The 20,507-nt window shown below is 43.0% G+C and overlaps 1 protein-coding gene across 1 annotated transcript in view; it reads left to right on the forward strand.

Annotated features, from left to right (window-relative positions):
• The window catches only part of LOC124796065 (solute carrier family 15 member 1-like), a 230,829-nt gene extending 213,433 nt beyond the window's left edge, over nucleotides 1-17,396 (forward strand). The window contains exons 11-14 of the mRNA XM_047260152.1: nucleotides 1,922-2,021; nucleotides 2,200-2,325; nucleotides 16,129-16,236; nucleotides 17,205-17,396. Of these exons, the coding sequence (XP_047116108.1) occupies nucleotides 1,922-2,021; nucleotides 2,200-2,325; nucleotides 16,129-16,236; nucleotides 17,205-17,396 (526 nt within the window). The remainder of the gene's footprint in view (nucleotides 1-1,921; nucleotides 2,022-2,199; nucleotides 2,326-16,128; nucleotides 16,237-17,204) is intronic.
• Nucleotides 17,397-20,507: the final 3,111 nt, after the last annotated feature.

Consider the following 20,507-nt stretch of genomic DNA (forward strand, 5'->3'; position numbering starts at 1 on the left):
CACAGATGATACATTTATATTTTAATTTCTCTGAATACTTGATACGATATTTGTACCAAGCTGCTCGCAGTCTCGTTCAGTCAACGGAAGACAAACAATAAATTTCTTTTCCTCTATGCCTTCGACGATTTTGACAATGTTGTAGAAATCCACAATATTAAGAATTGCGTGTATAAGTCACAGCTGCAAAATACTAACGCGAATTCTTTACAGACGAATGGAAAAACTGGTAAAAGCCGACCGCGGGGAAGATTAGTTTCGTTCCGTAGAAATGTTGGAACACGTGAGGCAATGCTGACCCTACGACTTATCTTAGAAGAAAGATTAAGGAAAGGCAAACCTACATTTCTAGCATTTGTAGACTTAGAGAAAGCTTTTGACAATGTTCATTGGAATACTCTCTTTCAAATTCTGAAGGTGGCAGGGGTAAAATACAGGGAGCGAAAGGTTATTTACAATTTGTACAGAAACCAGATGGCAGTTATCAGAGTCGAGGGACATGAAACGGAAGCAGTGGTTGGGAAGGTAGTGAGACAGGGTTGTAGCCTCTCCCCGATGCTATTCAATCTGTATATTGAGCAAGCAGTAAAGGAAACAAAAGAAAAGTTCGGAGTAGGTATTAAAATCCATGGAGAAGAAATAAAAACTTTGAGGTTCGCCGATGGCATTGTAATTCTGTCAGAAACAGCAAAGGACTTAGGAAGAGCAGTTGCACGGAATGGACAGTGTCTTGAAAGGACGGTATAAGATGAACACCAACAAAAGCAAAACGAGGGTAATGGAATGTAGTCGAATTAAGTCAGGTGATGCTGAGGGAATTAGATTAGGAAATGAGACACTTAAAGTAGTAAAGGAGCTTTGCTATTTGGGGAGCAAAATAACTGATGATGGTCGAAGTAGAGAGGATATAAAATGTAGACTGGCAATGGCAAGGAAAGCGTTTCTGAAGAAGAGAAATTTGTTAACATCGAGTATTGATTTAAGTGTCAGGAAGTTGTTTCTGAAAGTATTTGTATGGAGTGTAGCCATGTATGGAAGTGAAACATGGACGATAAACATTGTAGACAAGAAGAGAATAGAAGCTTTCGAAATGTGGTGCTACAGAAGAATGCTGAAGATTAGATGGGTAGATCACATAACTAATGAGGAGATATTGAATAGAATTGGGGTGAAGAGGAGTTTGTAGCACAACTTGACTAGAAGAAGGGATCGGTTAGTAGGACATGTTCTGAGGCATCAATGGATCACCAATTTAGTACTGGAGGGCAGCGTGGAGGGTAAAAATCGTAGAGGGAGACCAAGAGATGAGTACACTAAGCAGATTGAGAAGGATGTAGGTTGCAGCAGGTACTGGGAGATGAAGAAGCTTGCACAGGATAGAGTAGCATGGAGAGCTGCGTCAAACCAGTCTCAGGACTGAAGACCACAACAACAACGAGTATCTGATGCGTTAGGGCATCCATGTGTGCTTATGTTTTCCTGCAGCTAGTCTCAGGTACGCCGCGCGGGATAGCCGCGCGGTCTCAGGCGTCTTGCCACAGTGCGTGCGGCTCCAGTCCCGCCCTCGGGCATGGATGTGTGTGCTGTCCTTAGCGCAAGTTAGCGCAAGTTAGATTAGGTTAATGCAAGTCAGAACTTTCTACAAATTTCCAGAATTTCCAGTCTGAGGTTCAACTTCCACAAGAAGTCTGATTAAGTTATGGTGGCATTTGGTGTATCGTATACGCTAACAATAAATAATTATACATATAAATTCAATTATTTTATTTATTTACGTTTAAATGTAGACTAAGTGGAATGCCACACTCAATTACTCGTAAGGACATGCTGTCAGGCATTGCTACGCTTAGCTTCCTTGTGTAATGCTTTCAGTATTGTAACAAATGTCTAATCTGGGAACATTACACTGATTTTTTTTCAGTTATGACGTTTATCTGGACAACAACAAAGTAGACAGCGTGCAGTTAAAGTTTGGAGGCGTTTACAATTATGTACTGGTTAAAACAGCAGAAAGTACAAATGTAAGTAATTTTCTTTCGAATGTAGAAAATAACCATTGCCTTAGCAGATAATTTGAAAGATAACTATTATCACAAACTAAAATTAAAATTACTTTTGAGTTTAGAATAGGCTTTTTTATATACCTTATACTTAACACACAATTTTTGTACTGTTTACTCATTTCTACTTCTCTTTCAGCATCAGTTGTACACAGTGACATCTCCAAACTCGGTACATATGTTATGGCTGGTCCCACAGTACGTCGTAATAACAGCCGGGGAAGTTATGTTCTCCATTACTGGACTTGAATTTTCATATTCTCAGGTAAAAATACCACATGTTGCTACTAGAGAGGTATTTTTTAGATCTGTGAATAATTAGTTGCAGATTGTTTCTTGGGCTTTAAACCTAACACGTCTTGGATTTTGAAAATGAAAGGAAAGAGTGATTCATTAGCTGGGCGCGAGTACTTACAGAAGGATCCGACTACACAAATCCTGGAACCGTATCGGGGGATACTCATCATCTTCTCCTGTATTCGACGATACATCATTACAGGTTGATCTAGACGACTTGGCCTAATAGATGGAATGAATAGTACCGCATGAGGAAAGTGATTGGGATTTGCATTCTGGAACAGTATTACAACGCACAGTTCGTCACAAGTATGTATGGCCCAGCTGAGAAGCTCTCATTCAGTCTAATGTGGCAACAGACAACCTTTGGAACGTTAAGAAAAGGATTACTACTTGCAAAGAAATTTAAAAGTTAAAATTCCTGTTGCGTCTTCCAAAATAATTTAAAATTGCGCGGTCAGAAATTGTTTTAGAGGACTGAAAAAGAAATCCTATCCCGAAATTTTGACAAAACATATTTCGTCTCGCAATAAAAATTCCAATTTTTCTCAAGAAAAAAGTGAGGTTCTACAATTTTCGGAAAATAAGGTCCCGAACCATGAAGTGAGTTTGCGTGACAATGTTGCCCGGGAAAAAGAAAAAAGGCCTACCCTCTGTTGCCGGTTCGATACACAGTAGTAATGTGTCTAAATAAACCTTCTTTGAACAATCTGCTAAAGTGAAAACATTAGATTCTGTAGTAAAGTATGATCAACCTTTAAAATCTGATAACACAAACATCAAAATTTGTCTCTAGTATGGAAGAAGACCTCTGTATAATGGTTTCATTAACATCTTTCGAAAGGACGTAGTTTCCAGAACACGTATTACGACATTACAAGACTGATAATGAGATTGTTACTGGGTCATACTGGTACGTATTGAAAGTAACTCTTTAGTTATTTTTTTAACTGACCTACAGAATTTTCACTGACAAAGACAACTTAAAGTATTCGTTTATTACCCACAATATACAAGCCCAACGGCATCTGACTGCTATACATTGACAACACGACTTCCAATAATTAACACAAAATAATGGCTCTGAATTGCAAGAAAACCTAACAATAATACTAATCCAAAAAATATTAAATTGAAGAAATATGACACTACCATCAACTCTGTTAATTGCCTAAACTCATTTAAATCACGCATCCCGAAGTGAAAACCCCCTACTTTTTCATAAGTCACTTACCTCACGGAAAATCGTCATAAAGCGGACTAAACAGTTATGGCAAGTAGCAACAACAGACAGATAAATACAAAGATTCTAGCTACTATAGACTCTAACTAATAGGAGGCATATGGTTAGCTAAAAGAAAGATTTCGCTGAAGAGCAAACAACGTATTTAGAAAATTTTACCTCATTCTAGTTATAATAATTATATAGTTGTGAGTACTTCCACTACCCAAGAATTATCAACCATACATCCATCCTCATACATTTCCTTGCGTATTTTTTTATAAACACATCATTTCATCTCACTTTACAATGCATGTCCTACCAACACAGAGTCTCCACTAAGAATATGATGTCCACAGACTTCCCTGTCCACACGCTAACTTCTAGTCCGTCCAACCACAGAATCTCTTGCCGAGGGCGCAGAGCGCTGTCAGCGATATTAACATAGTCTACAGTGCTGCCAACATACAAATAGCTTACTTACAGTATTACCAATGCTGTATCCAAACATTTTCTAACTGTAGAGGGAAAAGCAATGAATTTTGTAGCCAGAATTTTGCTGCACTTTCAACCAATTTTATTAAGGCGCTACCTGTTTCGTAGCGTCTAACCACACTATCAGGTGCATATAAGCATTAAAACAAGGTAAACAACATGCCGAAGATTATGGGAGTCCAACCTTCTTAGTTAAAACTCTAGTGCCCTTAAGGTGGATAGTCAATGAATAAAAAGTTGGGCGAGGGAAAACATCTGCATACAAATAAAATGAAAAATAAACGAATAGATTAATAAAAAGTTGAGCGACGGAAGACATCTGCAGATAAATAACTTTTTATTCACTGACTATACCCCCTGCGGACATTTTGGTTTTAACTAATAAGGTGTCTGAAATCATTGTTGTACCGGTATGCTGCCTAAAGCAGATAAAGAACCGGAACGTTCCTTTTGTCCATTCTCGAAGCTTCTGTGGCGTCCCGGTTGTGGCCAGGGTCCAAGCACTGCTGGTTGTGTGCGGGGCGTCAGACCAAGGGTGGGACGTACTGCTCCACGGATTTAACCTGAAAAGTTCTTGGCGGACGCGGATTAATTGTTTACTGTGCCTTACTATCCAATCAGATTAAATAAGGGTCGCCAGACTTCCTTCGACCCGTGAGATATGGTTAAACTCTCTCATCTCAAAAGCGAATAATTGAATAACCCAGTTGCTACTTAAGTGCTTTCAGGTAAGATTCTTGGATCTGTGGATCGGATTGGAAAGGTTCACCGCTAACTGTTCAGTAAGTCACATTCAGTTGACTATTAGCAGTTACTGCTGCTAATTACCTGACCACCAAACCGGAACACAGTTCAGTATCGATAGGGAAGAGGTCACTCAAAACCATCACTGTCAGATTTGCACTAATACACGTGATGTTTATTAGCATCGAACAACCCTAGCCAAGGCAGTCACTTTTTATCTAACTACCACTTCGACACTTCCAGCTAGCTAAAATATCCACATTTCCACAGAGCTCTTATCTTACCGCATCAGTCCACACTCATTACTCCTCATTATTCACAAACCACAGACGGAAAATGCCTAACGAGAAATCGCTGCCCATGCGCGAGAACGCACTACGGATATTCGCAGTCTCCTGTGTCACACTCAGTCCCTCATTGATCACGATAGATCACGAAACCCAGACTTCCAGAATACGCCTTGAAAATACCGTCTGCGGCGCAGAGAGCACACGGCCAGTCGACTGCCGCAGTTTCGTGAGCTCCCAACCTCTTCACGAACCTGTTTAAAATTTAGGCCTTTCAGCCAATCAGCAAACTAGAACAAACAGTAGGCATTTTCATCAGCCATTCCGCTGCTCCTGCATGCAGCATTTCTGTTAGGTTGTGCCCCTGGGAGGGACCGAGCGAGGTGCCTCAGTGGTTAGCACACTGGACTCGCATTCGGAAGGACGACGGTTCAATCCCGCGTCCGGCCATCCTGATTTAGGTTTTCCGTGATTTCCCTAAAATCTCTCCAGGCAAATGCCTGGATGGTTCCTTTGAAAGGGCACGGCCGACTTCCTTCCCCATCCTTCCCTAATCCGATGAGACCGATGACCTCGCTGTTTGGTCTCTTCCCCCAAACAACCAACCAACCAACCTGGCAGGACGTTAAGAACACTTTCCGCAATCGCCGTCATGGTAAAATTTCTCGCTTCGTCCTCCATGTAGGCTCCAGCCGACATTGTTTAGCAGGATTAGGGAAATACAGGCCCATCATCTTTAGCCGAAGAAAAAGCCCCTTCCTCCTATGAGCGGAAACTAGGCAAAGATGATACAAAATGAAAAAGGGGCTAACACACACAGGTGGACAGGAAATGATAGGTTACAGAACATGTAGTGACAGGCCTAAGTCGATGATTACACCTAGCTGCAACTAAATATCCCGAGTCCATTGGCGAAGAGTACGAGATGCAGTTGCAGTGCAGTAGTCAACATGTCGCACCATATTCGACCTTTACGCTAAATGTATACATTGTAAGAATTAAACTATAGAATAGGCGACCACCTTGCTGGGTTGGCTCCAATGGTTCTTGCCCGATCACCGAAGCTGCGCAACGTTTGACGCGGTTAGTATTTGAATGGATGACAGCCTATGAATACCGGATTCTGGTGGATCACGCAAGTCACCAAAGCGACGTCCAACTGAAAGACTTGCACCAGCCCGTTGAGCCGTGTATTATTACTATTACTACTATTATTATTATTATTACTATTATCATCTACAAAGTCATATTACAGAAGCATAACCACTTGCCTACTACCATGTAACATAGCAACAATCCGAACTTAGACTTAAGTTTCAGTAATAATCTACTGTCCAACCACTATACGTTCGATGAGCTTTCGTTGTCTTCATACAGTATGCATCTGAAATATTCCACTGACTTAAGCAGTTTATTCTGTGAACTACTGTCAGTTTGCAGTCATTTGGAAATATAAAAGTTCAGACTGAATACTCTTGGCCCATTCCCGGAAAGGAGATGTGCGGGAGAGTTGTCTTGAAGGATGCCATAACGATCTGAATCAACCATGCTGCAGCTTAACATCACCCACATGGCCTAGAAAAGTATTATTTCTCGTAAAAACGAGAAAACTGCAAAACAAAATAATTCTTTCATTTAACAATTTTTATTGGCTTCATTCTTGGAAGGTGGTTACTGAAGTAGAGATAACTGCAAATTACTGGACGCCTTTAATACTCACATCAAAAAAAGTTTTGCATCGCCTCGGTTCCGAGATTTCCGGAACCTGTACAGAAAATTGGAATAGAGATCAACATAAACATCATTTTCGCCCTTTTTATTGCTCATGAAAACAACACCTTGCATGTTGTACCACCACACAGTGAGACCTTCAGAGTTGGTGGTCCAGACTGCTGTACACACCGGTACCTCTAATACCCAGTAGCAAGTCCTCTTGCATTGCTGCATACCTGTATTCGTCGTGGAATACTATCCACAAGTTCATCAAGGCACTGTTGGTCCAGATTGTCCCACTTCTCAACGGTGATTCGGCGTAGATTCCTCAGAGTGGTTGGTGGGTCACGTCGTCCATAAACAGACCTTTTCAATCGATCTCAGGCATGTTCGATAGGGTTCATGTCTGGAGAACATGCTGACCAGTCTAGTCGAACGATGTCGTTATCCTGAATGAAGTCATTCACAAGATGTTCACGATGGAGCCGCGAATTGTCGTCCATGAAGACGAATACCTCGCCAGTATGCTGCCGATATGATTGCACTATCGGTCGGAGGATGGCATTCACGTATCGTACAGCCGTTATGGCGCCTTCTGTGACCACCAGCGGCGTACGTCGGCCCCAAATAATGCCACCCCAAAATACCAGGGAACCTCCACCTTGCTGCACTCGCTGTATAATGTGTCTAAAGCGTTCAGCCTGACCGGGTTGCCTCCAAACACGTCTCCGACGATTGTCTGTTTGAAGACATATGCGACACTCATCGGTGAAGAGAGGGTGATGCCAATCCTGAGCGGTCCATTCGGCATGTTGTTGGGCACATCTGTACCGCACTGCATGGTGTCGTGGTTTCAAAGATGGACCTTGCCATGGACGTCGGGAGTGAAGTTGTGCATCATGCAGCTTATTACGCACAATTTGAGTCATAACACGACGTCCTGTGGCTGCACGAAAAGCATTATTCAACATGGTCAGGGTTCCTTCGAGCCATAATCCGTAGGTAGCGGTCATCCACTGCAGTAGTAGCCCTTGGGCGGCCTGAACGAGGCATGTCATCGACAGTTCCTGTCTCTCTGTATCTCCTCCATGTCCGAACAACATCGTTTTGGTTCACTCCGAGACGCCAGGGCACTTCCCTTGTTGAGAGCCCTTCCTGGCACAAAGTAACAATGCGGACGCGATCGAACCGCGGTGTTGACCGTGTAGGCTTGGTTGAACTACAGACAACGTGAGCCGTGTACCTCCTCCCCGACGGTATGACTGGAACTGATCGGCTGTCGGTCCCCCTCCGTCTAATAGGCGCTGCTCATGCATGGTTGTTTACATCTAGGGGCGGGTTTAGTGACATCTCTGAACAGTCAAAGGAGCTGTATCTGTGATAAAATATCCACAGTCAACGTCTATCTTCAGGTGATCTGAGAACCGAGGTGATCCAAACTTGATTTGTGCATTGCATAGTTCTGCGTGCATAACCCTGTTGATATTGTTGTTGGGGTATTCACTCCGGAGACAGATTTCATGTAGCTCTTCAGTTCTAGCCTATCCTATGAAAGCCTCTTCACCTCAGAGTAGTTACTGCAACTTTACAGCCATCTGAATCTGCCTACGGTATTCATACCTAGGTCATCCTATACAATTTTCACCCTCCACACTTCCCAAATTGACGATTCCTTGATGCCTCACCACATGTCCTATTAACCGTTCCCTTCTTTTAGTAAAGCCATAACTTTTTGTCTCTCAATTCGATTCAGCAGCACCTCATTAGTTTTCGATCTATCCATCAAATCGTCAAGTTTAGTTCGTAGGACATTCTAAAGTCTTATATTCTCTTCTTGTCTCCACCGTTTACAGCCCACGCTTCACTTCCATACAAGGCTACACTCTAAGTTTGCTAACAAATGTATTTATGTTGGATAATATTAAACCCTCCATTTTAAGCATCCTTTTCTTGCTATTGCCGATTTATATTTCATATCCTCTCTATTTCAGCCATCATCAGTTATTTTGCCGCCGAAATAGAAGAAACTGCTTTTAGTATCTCCTTTCCTGATCTAATTCCCTCAGAATCGCCTGTTTTAATTCGACTACATTCCATTTCCTTTATTTTAGTTTTGTTGATGTTCATGATGTAACCTTTTTACAAGACACTATCGATTCTGTTCAACTGTTCTTACAAGCTCGTCGGTTATGCTTTGGGAGCCACTTTTACACCCACAAGCAACAACTCGCACAGTGGAAACAACTACTGCTGCACTGTTTCTTACGTGAGAATCTTTGTGACGATTGCACATTTCCGAAAGAAAAATCGGCTAACAGAATGCTGTTCTTCAAAGATACTTTCTTAGACCAGATACACCATCGTAACTATAACTCTATATGTTATCTTTACGTAAATGTTAATCGAACAGATGACTAACACACTTGATAATGTTGTTAAATAACACTTATAAATCTTTCAGTTCCTTGCATTCACTATACACTGAGGTGACAAAAGTCACAATATATCTCCTAATATCTTGTCGGACTTCCTTTTGCCCGGCGTATCGCATCAACTCGACGTGGCATGGACTCAACAAGTCGTTCGAAGTCCCCTGCAGAATTATAGAACCATACTGTTCCTACAGAGGTCCATAATTGCGAAAGTGTTTCCGATGCAGGATTTTGTGCACGAACTGAACTCTCGATTGCGTCCCACAAATGTTCGATGAGATTTATGTCTGGTGATCTGTCCGGAATATTCTTCAAACCTGTCGCGAACAAGTGTGACCTGATAACATGCCGTAGTGTCAGCTATAAAAATGGCATCGTTGTATGTGTGGTGTCACCGCCAGACACCACACTTGCTAGGTGGTAGTTTTAAATCGGCCGCGGTCCATTAGTACATGTCGGACCCGCGTGTCGCCACTGTGTGATCGCAGACCGAGCGCCACCACAAGGCAGGTCTCGAGATACGGGATAGCACTCGCCCCAGTTGTACGGACGACGTAGTTAGCGATGCACACTGACGAAGCCTCGCTCATTTGCAGAGCAGATAGTTAGAATAGCCTTCAGCTAAGTCAATGGCTACGACCTAGCAAGGTGCCATTAGTAACATTGCATGTATCTAAAGAGTCTCACTTGTATCGCCACAATCTCCAGATGTACCAAAAGGATGGATTAAAGTTAAGTATTCCAGAAGCTACGTACTTTTCTTTATAGCATTCATTACGTATCCTGTTTCAGACCTCACGCCATCCTGCTTTAGCTTAGCGCGTGCCTTTCGGCTTCCTCTCATTGTGTCTAGGCTGTCTTGTCTAGACACAACAGTATGATCTCCAGGTAGCCGAACATACCATTTTGAGTCATTGATCGGTGCAGTTGGATCAGAGGATTCTGTCTGTTCCATGTAAACACAGACTGCACTATCACGAAGCTACCACCAGCTTGTTGACAACTTGGGTCCTTGGCTTCGTTGTGTCACTCGACATCTATCATCAGCTCTTACCAACTGAAATTGGGACTCATCTAACCATTCTGCGGTTTTCCAGTCGTCTTTGGCCCAACCCATATGGTCACGAATCCAGGAGAGGCACTGCAGGTGATGCCGTGTTGTTAGCAAAGGCACTAGCGTCGGTCGTCTGCTGCCATAGCCCATTAACGACAAATTTCACTGTACTATCCTACCGGATACGTTCGTCGTAGGCTCCACATTGATTTCTGCGGTTATTTCGCGCTGTGTTGCTTGTCTGTTAACACTGACAACTCTATGCGAAAGCCACTGCTCTCGGTCGTTAAGTGAAGTCTGCGTTGTCTGAGGTGAGAGGTAATGCCCGAAATTTGGTATTCTCGGCATACCCTTGACTGTTGATCTCGGGATATTGAATTTCCTAACGATTTCCGAAATGAAATGTCCCATACATCTAGTTCCAACTACCGTTCCTTGTTCAAAGTCTGTTACTTCCCGTTATGCAGCCACAGTCAGGTCAGAAAGCTTTCCATATGAAACACCTGAGTGCAAATGACAGCTCCGCCAATGCATTGCCCTTTTATACATTGTGTACGCGATACTACCACCATCCGCATATGTGCATATCGCTATGTCGTGGCTTCTGTCACCTCAGTGTGTTACGTGTGTGTAATATTACTGAAATACCCTCCGAGTTTAGGGGAATAAGACACTTAACGTAGTAGAGATTTTTGCTATTTGGGCGGAAAAAGAACCAACGCTGACCGAAATAACGAAGATATAATACAGACTAAGTAGCAAGAAAACCGTTTCTGAAAAACGGAAATACGTTACATAGAAAGTCAATGTAAATGTTACAAAGTGTTTTCTGGAAGTATTTGTCTGAAGTGTAACGTTATGTGAGCAGTTAAACGGGGTCGACAAACAGTAAAAACAAGGAAAGAACAGAAGCTTTTGAAATGTGGTGTTATTGAAATCAAATGGTTCAAATGGCTCTAAGCATTATGGGACTTAACATCTGGGGTCATCAGTCCCCTAGACTTAGAACTAATTAAACCTAACTAACCTAAGGACATCACACAGATCCGTGCCCACGGCAGGATTCGAACCTGTAACTGTAGCAGCAGCGCGGTTCCCGACTGAAGCGCCTAGAACCGCTCGGTCACATTGACCGGCTGAGGTGCTACTGAAGTATGGGCAGATCGAGTAAGTATTGAATCGTTTTGGGGTGTTGGCGCAACGTGACTCTAAGAAGGGCTCGGTTAAAAGGACACATCCTGAGACAGCAAGGAATTGTCAATTTGGGAAAAAAAAGGAGGTATAGAATGTAAAATTAGGAAGGGGAACCAAACCTTCGCCACAGTAGTCAGTTTCAAATGGATGTAGGTTGCAGTTAGTAACACAGAGATGAAGAGACTTGCACAGAATTGACAACCGTGCAGAGCTGCGCCAAACCAGCTGCAGCCTTCCGACTAAAAGGCCAACACATGTGCCACAGAAAGAATTTATCGAAAAACCTCTTTTGGAAACTGTTGTGTACTAATAATCACAGTCGTGGCTTATAGGAATCTGCCTATTGCATTTCTATTGATAATGCACTCTAAAAAAAGAAAGATCGACGCATCACGAAGGAATTATCCGAATGGGATGGAAATCGGTAGACGTGATGTACACATACAGACAAACAAGGGTCACTCCAAAAGAAATGCACACTATTTTTTTAAAATCCATCTTTTATTCTACATGTTTGAAAGTTTTACAGAGTGTAGATACATCTTTAGGAACAATATTTTCATTTCTCCACATAATTTCCATCCCTCTCAACTGCCTTACGCCATCTTGGAACCAGCGCCTGTATACCCGCACGGTAAAATTTTGGACCAACCTGTTGGAGCCACTGTTTGGCAGCATACACAATGGAATCATCATCTTCAAACCTTGTTCCACGAAGAGAGTCTTTCAGTTTCCCAAAGAGATGATAGTCACATGGAGCCAGGTCAGGAGTGTAAGGTGGGTGTTTCATTGTTTTCCATCCGAGTTTTGTGATCGCTTCCATGGTTTTTTGACTGACATATGGCCACGCATTGTCGTGCAACAGCAAAACATCCTGCTTTTGCCGATGTGGTCGAACACGACTCAGTCGAGCTTGAAGTTTCTTCAGTGTCGTCACATGTGCATCTGTCAGCAGTCACCAATTCGTTAACTCTCTGCACATTGTCTCGAGTGTGTGCAGTACGAGGCCTGCCGCTCCGAGGACAGTCCTCAATACTGCAGTTCCCGCTTTCATCACGTAACCTGCTTGCCCACCGACTAACTGTACTGCGATCGACAGCAGCATCTCCAAACACCTTTTTCAACCTCTTGTGGATGTTTCCCACTGTCTCATTTTCACAGCACAGGAATTCTATGACAGCACGTTGCTTCTGATGGATGTCAAGTGTACCAGCCATCTTGAAGACATGCTGTGACGGCGCCACTCACGGGAAAGGGTTGAACTAAATTTGAAAACAAGCGCGAAGGATGTATCTACACATTGTAAAATTTTCACGCATGCAGAATGAAAACTGCTCTTTTACAAAAATAGTGTAATTTCAGAGCTTCACAAATTGCGCAATTCAATAGCACTTTGGTCCACCTCTATCCCCTAATGCAAGTACTAATTCAGCATAACATTGATTGATAGTATGGCGCGTTAGATCATCAAAATGCCGAGCTGGTTGGCGGGCGCTGTCCATAATGCCCCAAACGTTCTTAGTAGGTGAGATATCCGGCGACTTCGGTGGCCAAGATAGGATTTGGCAGGCCCGAAGATAAGCATCAGAAACTCTCGCCGTGTGCAGGTGGGCATTATCTTGCTGAAACGTTAAGTACAGGGTGGCTTGCCGCCGGCCGGAGTGGCCAAGCGGTTCTAGGCGCTTCAGTCAGGAACCGCGTGACCGCTACGGTCGCAGGTTCGAATCCTGCCTCAGGCGTGGATGTGTGTGTTAGGTTTACGTAGTTCTACGTTCTAGGGGACTGATGACCTCAGATGTTAGGTCCCATAGTGCTCAGAGCCATTTGAACCATTTTGGTGGCTTGCCGTGGAGGGCAACAAAACGGGTCGTAGAATACCGGCGCGCATCGCTGTGCTGTATGGGTGCCGTGGATGACAGTAAAAGTGGTTCTGCTATGAAATGAAACGGCACCCCAGACCATCACTCCTGGTTGGCGGACCGTAAGGCACGCGAGAGTCAGGTCGGTATCCAACAGTTGTCTGAGGCATCTCCAGGCACTTCTTCGCTGGTCATTGAGGCTCAGTTCGAAGCGGGTCTCATCACTGACAAGTCTACTCCAGTCAATGAGATTTCTCGCCGACCGTGTGTCTGGAGACGCCCCGGACAGTGATGGTATACCAACCTGACTATCGCCTGCCATACCGCCCCGACAACTGGGAGTGATACTGGGGGATGCCATTTCTTTTCATAGCAGGATCCCTTTGGTGGTCATATGCGGCAGCCTTACAACACAGCGGTACGTCGAAGATACTCTACGACCCGTTTTCTTGTCCATCATGCAAGTCATCCTGGGCTTACATTTCAGCAAGATAATGCCCGGGCACATACGGTGAGAGTTTCTACTGCTTGTCTTCGTGCTTGCCAAACCCTAGGCCAACGAGGTCGCCGGATCTCTCCCCAGTCGAGAACGTTTGAAGCATTGTGGGCAAGGACACCCAACAGCTTTGGATTTCGACAATCTAACGCACCAATTGGACAGAATTTTGCACGACATCCGTCAGGAAGGCATCCAACAACTCTATCAATCAATGCCACGCCCAGTAACAGCTTGCATAAGAGACAGAGGTGCACCAACGTGCTATTGACTTGCTCAGTTTATGAAGCTCATTATCTTCAATAAATCATCCAATTTTTCCGAAATCTTGAGTCATTTGTTTGACTGCACACGTACATCGAATCTACTGATTTCCGTCCCATTCGGATAATTGTCTGGCTCTGAGCACTATGGGTCTTAACATCTGAGATCATCAGCCCCCTAGAACTTAGAACTACTTAAATCTAACTAACCTAAGGACCTCACACACATCCATGCCCGAGGCAGGATTCGAACCTGCGACCGTAGCTATTGCGCGGTTCCAGACTGAAGCGCCTAGAACCGCTCGGCCACACCGGCCAGCCATTCGGATAATTCTTTCGTAGTGCGTCTTCGTAGAGTGAATTACGGCGGAAACCAGGAACTGGGAATCCTGAGCGAATACGAGGCGTGTTTTGTTAAGTAAGTACCGTTTTGAAATTTAAAAAAAGACGTGCTAAGATATCTCAATAATTTTATTTTTACATGAAACCCTGTACCTTAATCTACGCACTGACGCCATAACAGTCTGATTCTTCCTTGTTTACGTTGTGTACTGAGTGTTTAAGATGCCTCCGATAGTCGTGAGTCCCGACGACTGTGAAGTACGGGCTGTTATAAGATTTCTTAGTGCTAAAGGCCTAAAGGCGATCGATATTCATCGTGACATCTGTGCAGTTTACGGAGAAAACATTATGAGTGATGGAATGGTAAGAAAGTGGGTGAGAGCATTTAAAGATGGCCGCACAAATGTGCACGATGAACAACGGAGTGGGCGTCCTTCGGTCGTTAATGAAAGTTTGGTACAGGAAGTGGACAATAAAGTGAGAGAAAACAGACGCTTTACGATTTCCTCCTTGCGGGATGACTTTCCTAATGTTTCTCGTAGTCTTTTGTATGGCATTGTGACCGAGCACTTGAATTACCGAAAATTGTGCGCACGCAGGGTACCGAAAATGTTGATGGATGTGCTCAAAATCAAATATTTAGACAGTGCATTGAATTTCCTTGAGCGGTACCACAACGACGGTGATGATTTCTTAAGCCAAATCGTTACGGGCGATGAAACATGGGTGGCCTACGTCTCACCAGAATCAAAGCAACAGTCCATGGAAGTTGAGCAAGGGCATCGTTCTGCTGCAAGACAATGCCCGTCCGCATGTGGCGAATCAGACCAATGTCTGGGAAACTCTAGATCATCCTCCGTGCAGCCCCGATCTTGCGCCCAGTGACTACCATCTGTTCCGGCACTTGAAGAAACACCTGGGCTGTCAGCGTCTTCAAGGCAATAACGAAGTCAAAACAGTGGTGATGCAGTGGTTAACAAGTCAGGCGGCAGACTTCTATGAGGACGGTATTCAAAAACTGGTTCAACGTTATGACAAGTGCCTCAATATTGGCGGAAATTATGTGGAAAAGTAGATTAAGGTACAGGCATTCATGTAAAAATAAGATTATTGAGATATTTTAGCACGTCTTTTTTTAATTTCAAAACGGTACGCACTTAAAAAACACGCCTCGTACAATCTTGCCACTGCAGTAAATGAGAATTATTGACATTTGATACATTCTGAAACCAGCCTTGGTCTTTGGGTCTTCAGTAGTGCCAGGGAATAACGGGTGCTTGCATCGAGCCACACGTCTATTCACATTATCTGCAGCCGAATTAAGGAGGGTAATTAATTTTAATCGTGGGTGGAAGACAGAAATCATTTCGGTCGAGGAATTCAGTAAGTAGGGCGACAATGGTGGCTTAGGAAGATTGATGCTCTGATCGTCCCTGGTTATGAACAGCGACACTCCGCGATGTCATCTTTGCCGGTATCGTAGCTGATTTTTATAGCGTTGACACTAAATCAGTATGGTGTAATGTAAGTTATGATGATCCCTTTTTTGTGAAATATGTTAATATTAAAAAGGAAACAGGACATCAGGGGTGTGTTTCCTACTTGATATTTTTGTCATATACTGTCACGCACCGACGGCTGATTGAGATAAAATTGAACATGTGTTTCAGGCTCCAGCGAGTATGAAATCTCTTCTAACATCCGGTTGGCTGCTCTCAGTTGCTGTTGGAAACTTGATTGTCATCATAATCGAAGGAGCAAAAATTTTTGAAAGCCAGGTAAGGCAAAATAACTGCAATACAAAAACAATACTAAAGAATCGAGAAGTATGTGTCACATGTTTTCTTAGATCACTGGCATTTTCTCGGAAAGCAGAACGAAAATAACAGATGTATTTCTGTCACTAACCAGTCAAGGGATACCTTTCAGTTAAGAGAGAGAAATTACTGGATAGGAAAATAAACATTTGAAGACAATTTTTCCAGTACTCTCGATTTCAGTATGTGATGAAAAACCACATTTTTCGAAACTCGTCGACGGCGAAAATATGTGGGTAGCAACGAACACTTACTGTTTGTGTGCTACCAGTGAGCTTCATATGAAACAAATGTCACATCCTTGACAGTAGGAACAGAATACTGAAAGAACGATTACAAGAAAAATGTATTTGCACGTAAGTAGAAGCGCCATTTTCAGAAAAATTGAAACGTTTTGCAAAAATCATCTTGTAATGAATTGAATTTGACGGATCGTGTAATCATATTAAATAGATTTAAAAAAGTTTTTTGTTTCGTGTCTAAACTAGAAGGAATTCCCCAATATTAGCCAGATGACGATTGAATGAATCCAGCACTGTTGATTTTTATAAATGGACAACTTTTATTTCGTTTGGGTTTATTGTAATTTAATCACACAATGGTCATTAATTAGAAACGTGTTGTATTCAGATGTGTTGATGTTAATGTTAATTTACTTGTAAATGTCAGAATCGGACTGTTCATCGAGAGCCTTTGACAGGCAGGTCCTAGAGGGCTGCTAATGCAACTTCCTCACTGATGCCGATGGCGCCAACTAACCTCTTATTTTTTTTATTTCATCTGCCCACTTTTCTCTGTCTATGTGCTCAGTTTGTCGGTATTCTCTTGGAGGTTGTGTCGTTGAACCTCGTAGAATTTAAAAGAAATGTTTGTATTAACGTGTACATTGGGTAATCTCTCTTATTGATTGGATGTTGTTTTTGACGCAGGCTAACACGTTCTTCCTGTTTGCTGGCCTGATGATTGTAGATATGGGAATATTTGGATTAATGGCGAGAGGGTACAAGTACGTGGAAAAACCACAAGACAACGACAGCGAAGAAGACTTAAAGAGTGATGATGTTAACAGCGTCAAACAAGAACAAGGACTCGAGAACCCGAATTTCAAGCCTGAAGAATAATTTATTTCTATATGCAGCAAAGATAATATCATATAATCATCTGTGTAAAAACTATATCTCACGTAATACTTAGATCTACATGTTACGTAGAAACCTCTCATCGACTTTTGTACATTCTCTCATCTGTAAATACAAGCAACTTGCATCAACATTTTTATAATTCAGTAATATCTGTCAAAATGTGCTTTGATCCAAATAACAAAATAACGGATTTATTTTCTAATTTAAGGAATCTGACAGTTGTTCTGTATGGCCTACCATGTTACCCCCATCCTCCAAATTTGCGAATGGAATTTTCTCACACGTTCTTCCAAGGGTACCGTTCAAGGAACAAACATGATGCACTTAGAACATCCACTGAGGTCACATCTTCACCGCCCGAGTAGGGAGGGAAGAAAAAAGCAGAGAGAGAAATTGAATCCGCCCAGTGGATTACAGACATATCCTGGATGTGATTCTTAGGCGGTTTCCCACATCCGACATGGTGAAGATCTGGCTGGCACCCAGCTCCTGCCTCAGCTACACGAATCGCAAACATTTACAAAACGTTCGCACAAACTCACAGGAATAACTCTATACAGGCAGACAGCTGGGGTACACACTTCCCGTCCCTTAAGGAGTGGTGGGGGGGGGGGGGGCTGAGAGGGGGGGGGGGCGAAATGGAAGGGTGGCGACAGGAAAGGCAATCGATCACCCTCTAACATTAACCCTCGTAGAATGAAGCAGGTAGGTGGAGATATCTTATGCTGCTGCCTTTCGAAAATATTGTAGTCTGGTCAGTTTGTTAATATTTTAAAATTTTGAAAGAAATATTTATTGATTATAATGAATTCTTCTACCAGATACCATTTACGTATTAAATTTTTCAATTAAACGTAAAACAAAAATTTAAGTCTGAGTAGTAGATGTCACCCAATGAATGTTGCATTCAATACTTCCAGGTTCAGGGCGTTACTTACGCACCAATGTCTCTTTAAAAAGTATGTTGAGAGTAAAAGTCAACAACAATGAATGAAATTTGTATTTTTAAGCTTTTTTGTGGTGTTCATAAAGTCGGAAGTAAACTTTATTGAAAGTGACGCAAAGGAATTGCAGACATTGGCTGAGCTTGGGCATTGATTTAAACCAGTGGAGAAGATTAAAAATTTGCTCCGGACCGGGATACAAACCCGGATCTTCTGCTTACTAGGCAACTGCACTGACCGCTGCGCCATCCAAATACAGGGATCATCAAAACTCTGGGGCTACCCTAGCACACCTCCCGTCAGACCCAAATTTCCAATTCGTTCACACACTGCGAATGTTGCACCCAGTGCTTATTATTCTCATTACTCGCGGCATTTCGCCGATTGCCGTAAGAATTCGAGCCTGGCGTGCATCCGCACTGACGAGTCCAAAATAACAGACACCGTTTTGATCCAGTATCCACCACGAACTAAGATACAAAAAAATTACTGACATTGGCTGCGAGTGGGCATTGAAGGGGAGGGTTGAAAACTGTGCCGAAAGTACGACGGTATTGGTAAGAGTGTGCTAAGAGGTATTCAGGTTCTGGACCCTAATTACACATCAGTGTCTCTTTCAAAAGTATAGTCTTAATATAATTCAACAACAGTTAACGAATTGTGTCCTTTTAATTTTTTTGAGGGTGGGCATAAAGTGTCCCCCTCTCGGTAACGCGCTTTATGGACAATGCCACGGCACTACCAAGTTTAACATCGCCAAATCCTATAATAACCACGCCGACCCCGTGTAGGAACGGGATTAAGGCAAAAGAAATAGAAAAGAAAATGAGTGAGGTTGTCTCTTCCTTTTTCTACCGTCATACTCTCGTCCCTATGGTATTTTGCTTTTTGTCTGTTTTTTAATTTGTTTACCATATTCTGAGTATTGAAATTAGGAGAGAGATGTCATTGGATAACGCAGCCAGCAAGATTGTGGCTGAGAAAACAAAGTGATTATCAGACTGTTCAGTGGTGTATATGGGTATTACTAAGAAGCGATATGAAACGGAACGATCACGTAAAGTTATTATTTGGTAAGGTCAATGGAAGACTTAGATTTGTTGAAAGGACCACGGGAAAAATAGTGCGTCTATGAAGAAAATCGCATGCAAGGCGTCGGTGCGGTCAGTATTCTAGAATAGTTCCCAATGTTTGAAGTCCTTATCAGGTAGGCGTGACAACAGGCATCTAAGGAACTCAAAGACGTGCTTCTACGAGGAGCGTCCAGTAAGTATTGCAACATATTTCCTTCTGAAAGCAGGTTGCTTTTTACTCAGGATTTCAATAAAACACATTATTCCCCACTTTTTTTGGATACAAAACAATGGTTTTTTTTTTTCAATATAATCTCAGTCAGTGCGATGGCCTTACGGCCCCTTGTTGGGAGGATCTGTCTATCCTTAGGGTAGTACTCTAGTGGGCGACGTCGGAGCCAAAGTCTTATGGCACCAGCTGGTGTAGTTGTTAGTACACTGGACTCACATTCCAGAGGACGACAGTTAAAACTCACGTCCAGCCATCGAGATTTATGTTTTCCGTGATTTCCCTAAATCACTCCGGGCGAATTCCGGGATGATTCCCTTCAAAGGTCACGGTCGACGTCCTTCCCTATCCTTGGCACAATCCGAGCTTGTGCTCCGTCTTCAATGATCTCGATACTGACAGGACGTTAAACTGAAAGCTTCATTTCTTCCTTTTCTAGTCAACGTCCTGTTGCATCAATAATATCGCCATCATCCACGTACTGCTTTCTGCGGAGCGAATTCTTCATTGGGCCAAACCGATGGAAGTAGGAAGGACAGCCCAATGAAGTCCTGTGAGTTCCTCTCGTGTGTCGTGTGTGCAGACTTGCGTGAGGCCTTGCGTTGTCATGGAGAAGGATACGTTCGTTTGCATGTTTGTGGCGACGAACACGCTGTCGTAGTTTCTTCAGTTTCCTGAAGCTAGCATAATACATTTCAGAGTTGGTCGTTGCACCGTGAGGGAGGGCATTAAACAAAATAATCCCAGAAGACCGTCGCCAGTACTTTACAGGCTGAGGGAGCTGCTTTGAACCTTCTGTGCGGAGTGGAGGCGGTGTGGCGCCGCGCCACTCCAGCCATTGCTG

Source organism: Schistocerca piceifrons, chromosome 4 (assembly GCF_021461385.2).
Source record: "Schistocerca piceifrons isolate TAMUIC-IGC-003096 chromosome 4, iqSchPice1.1, whole genome shotgun sequence".
Taxonomy (NCBI): domain Eukaryota; kingdom Metazoa; phylum Arthropoda; class Insecta; order Orthoptera; family Acrididae; genus Schistocerca; species Schistocerca piceifrons.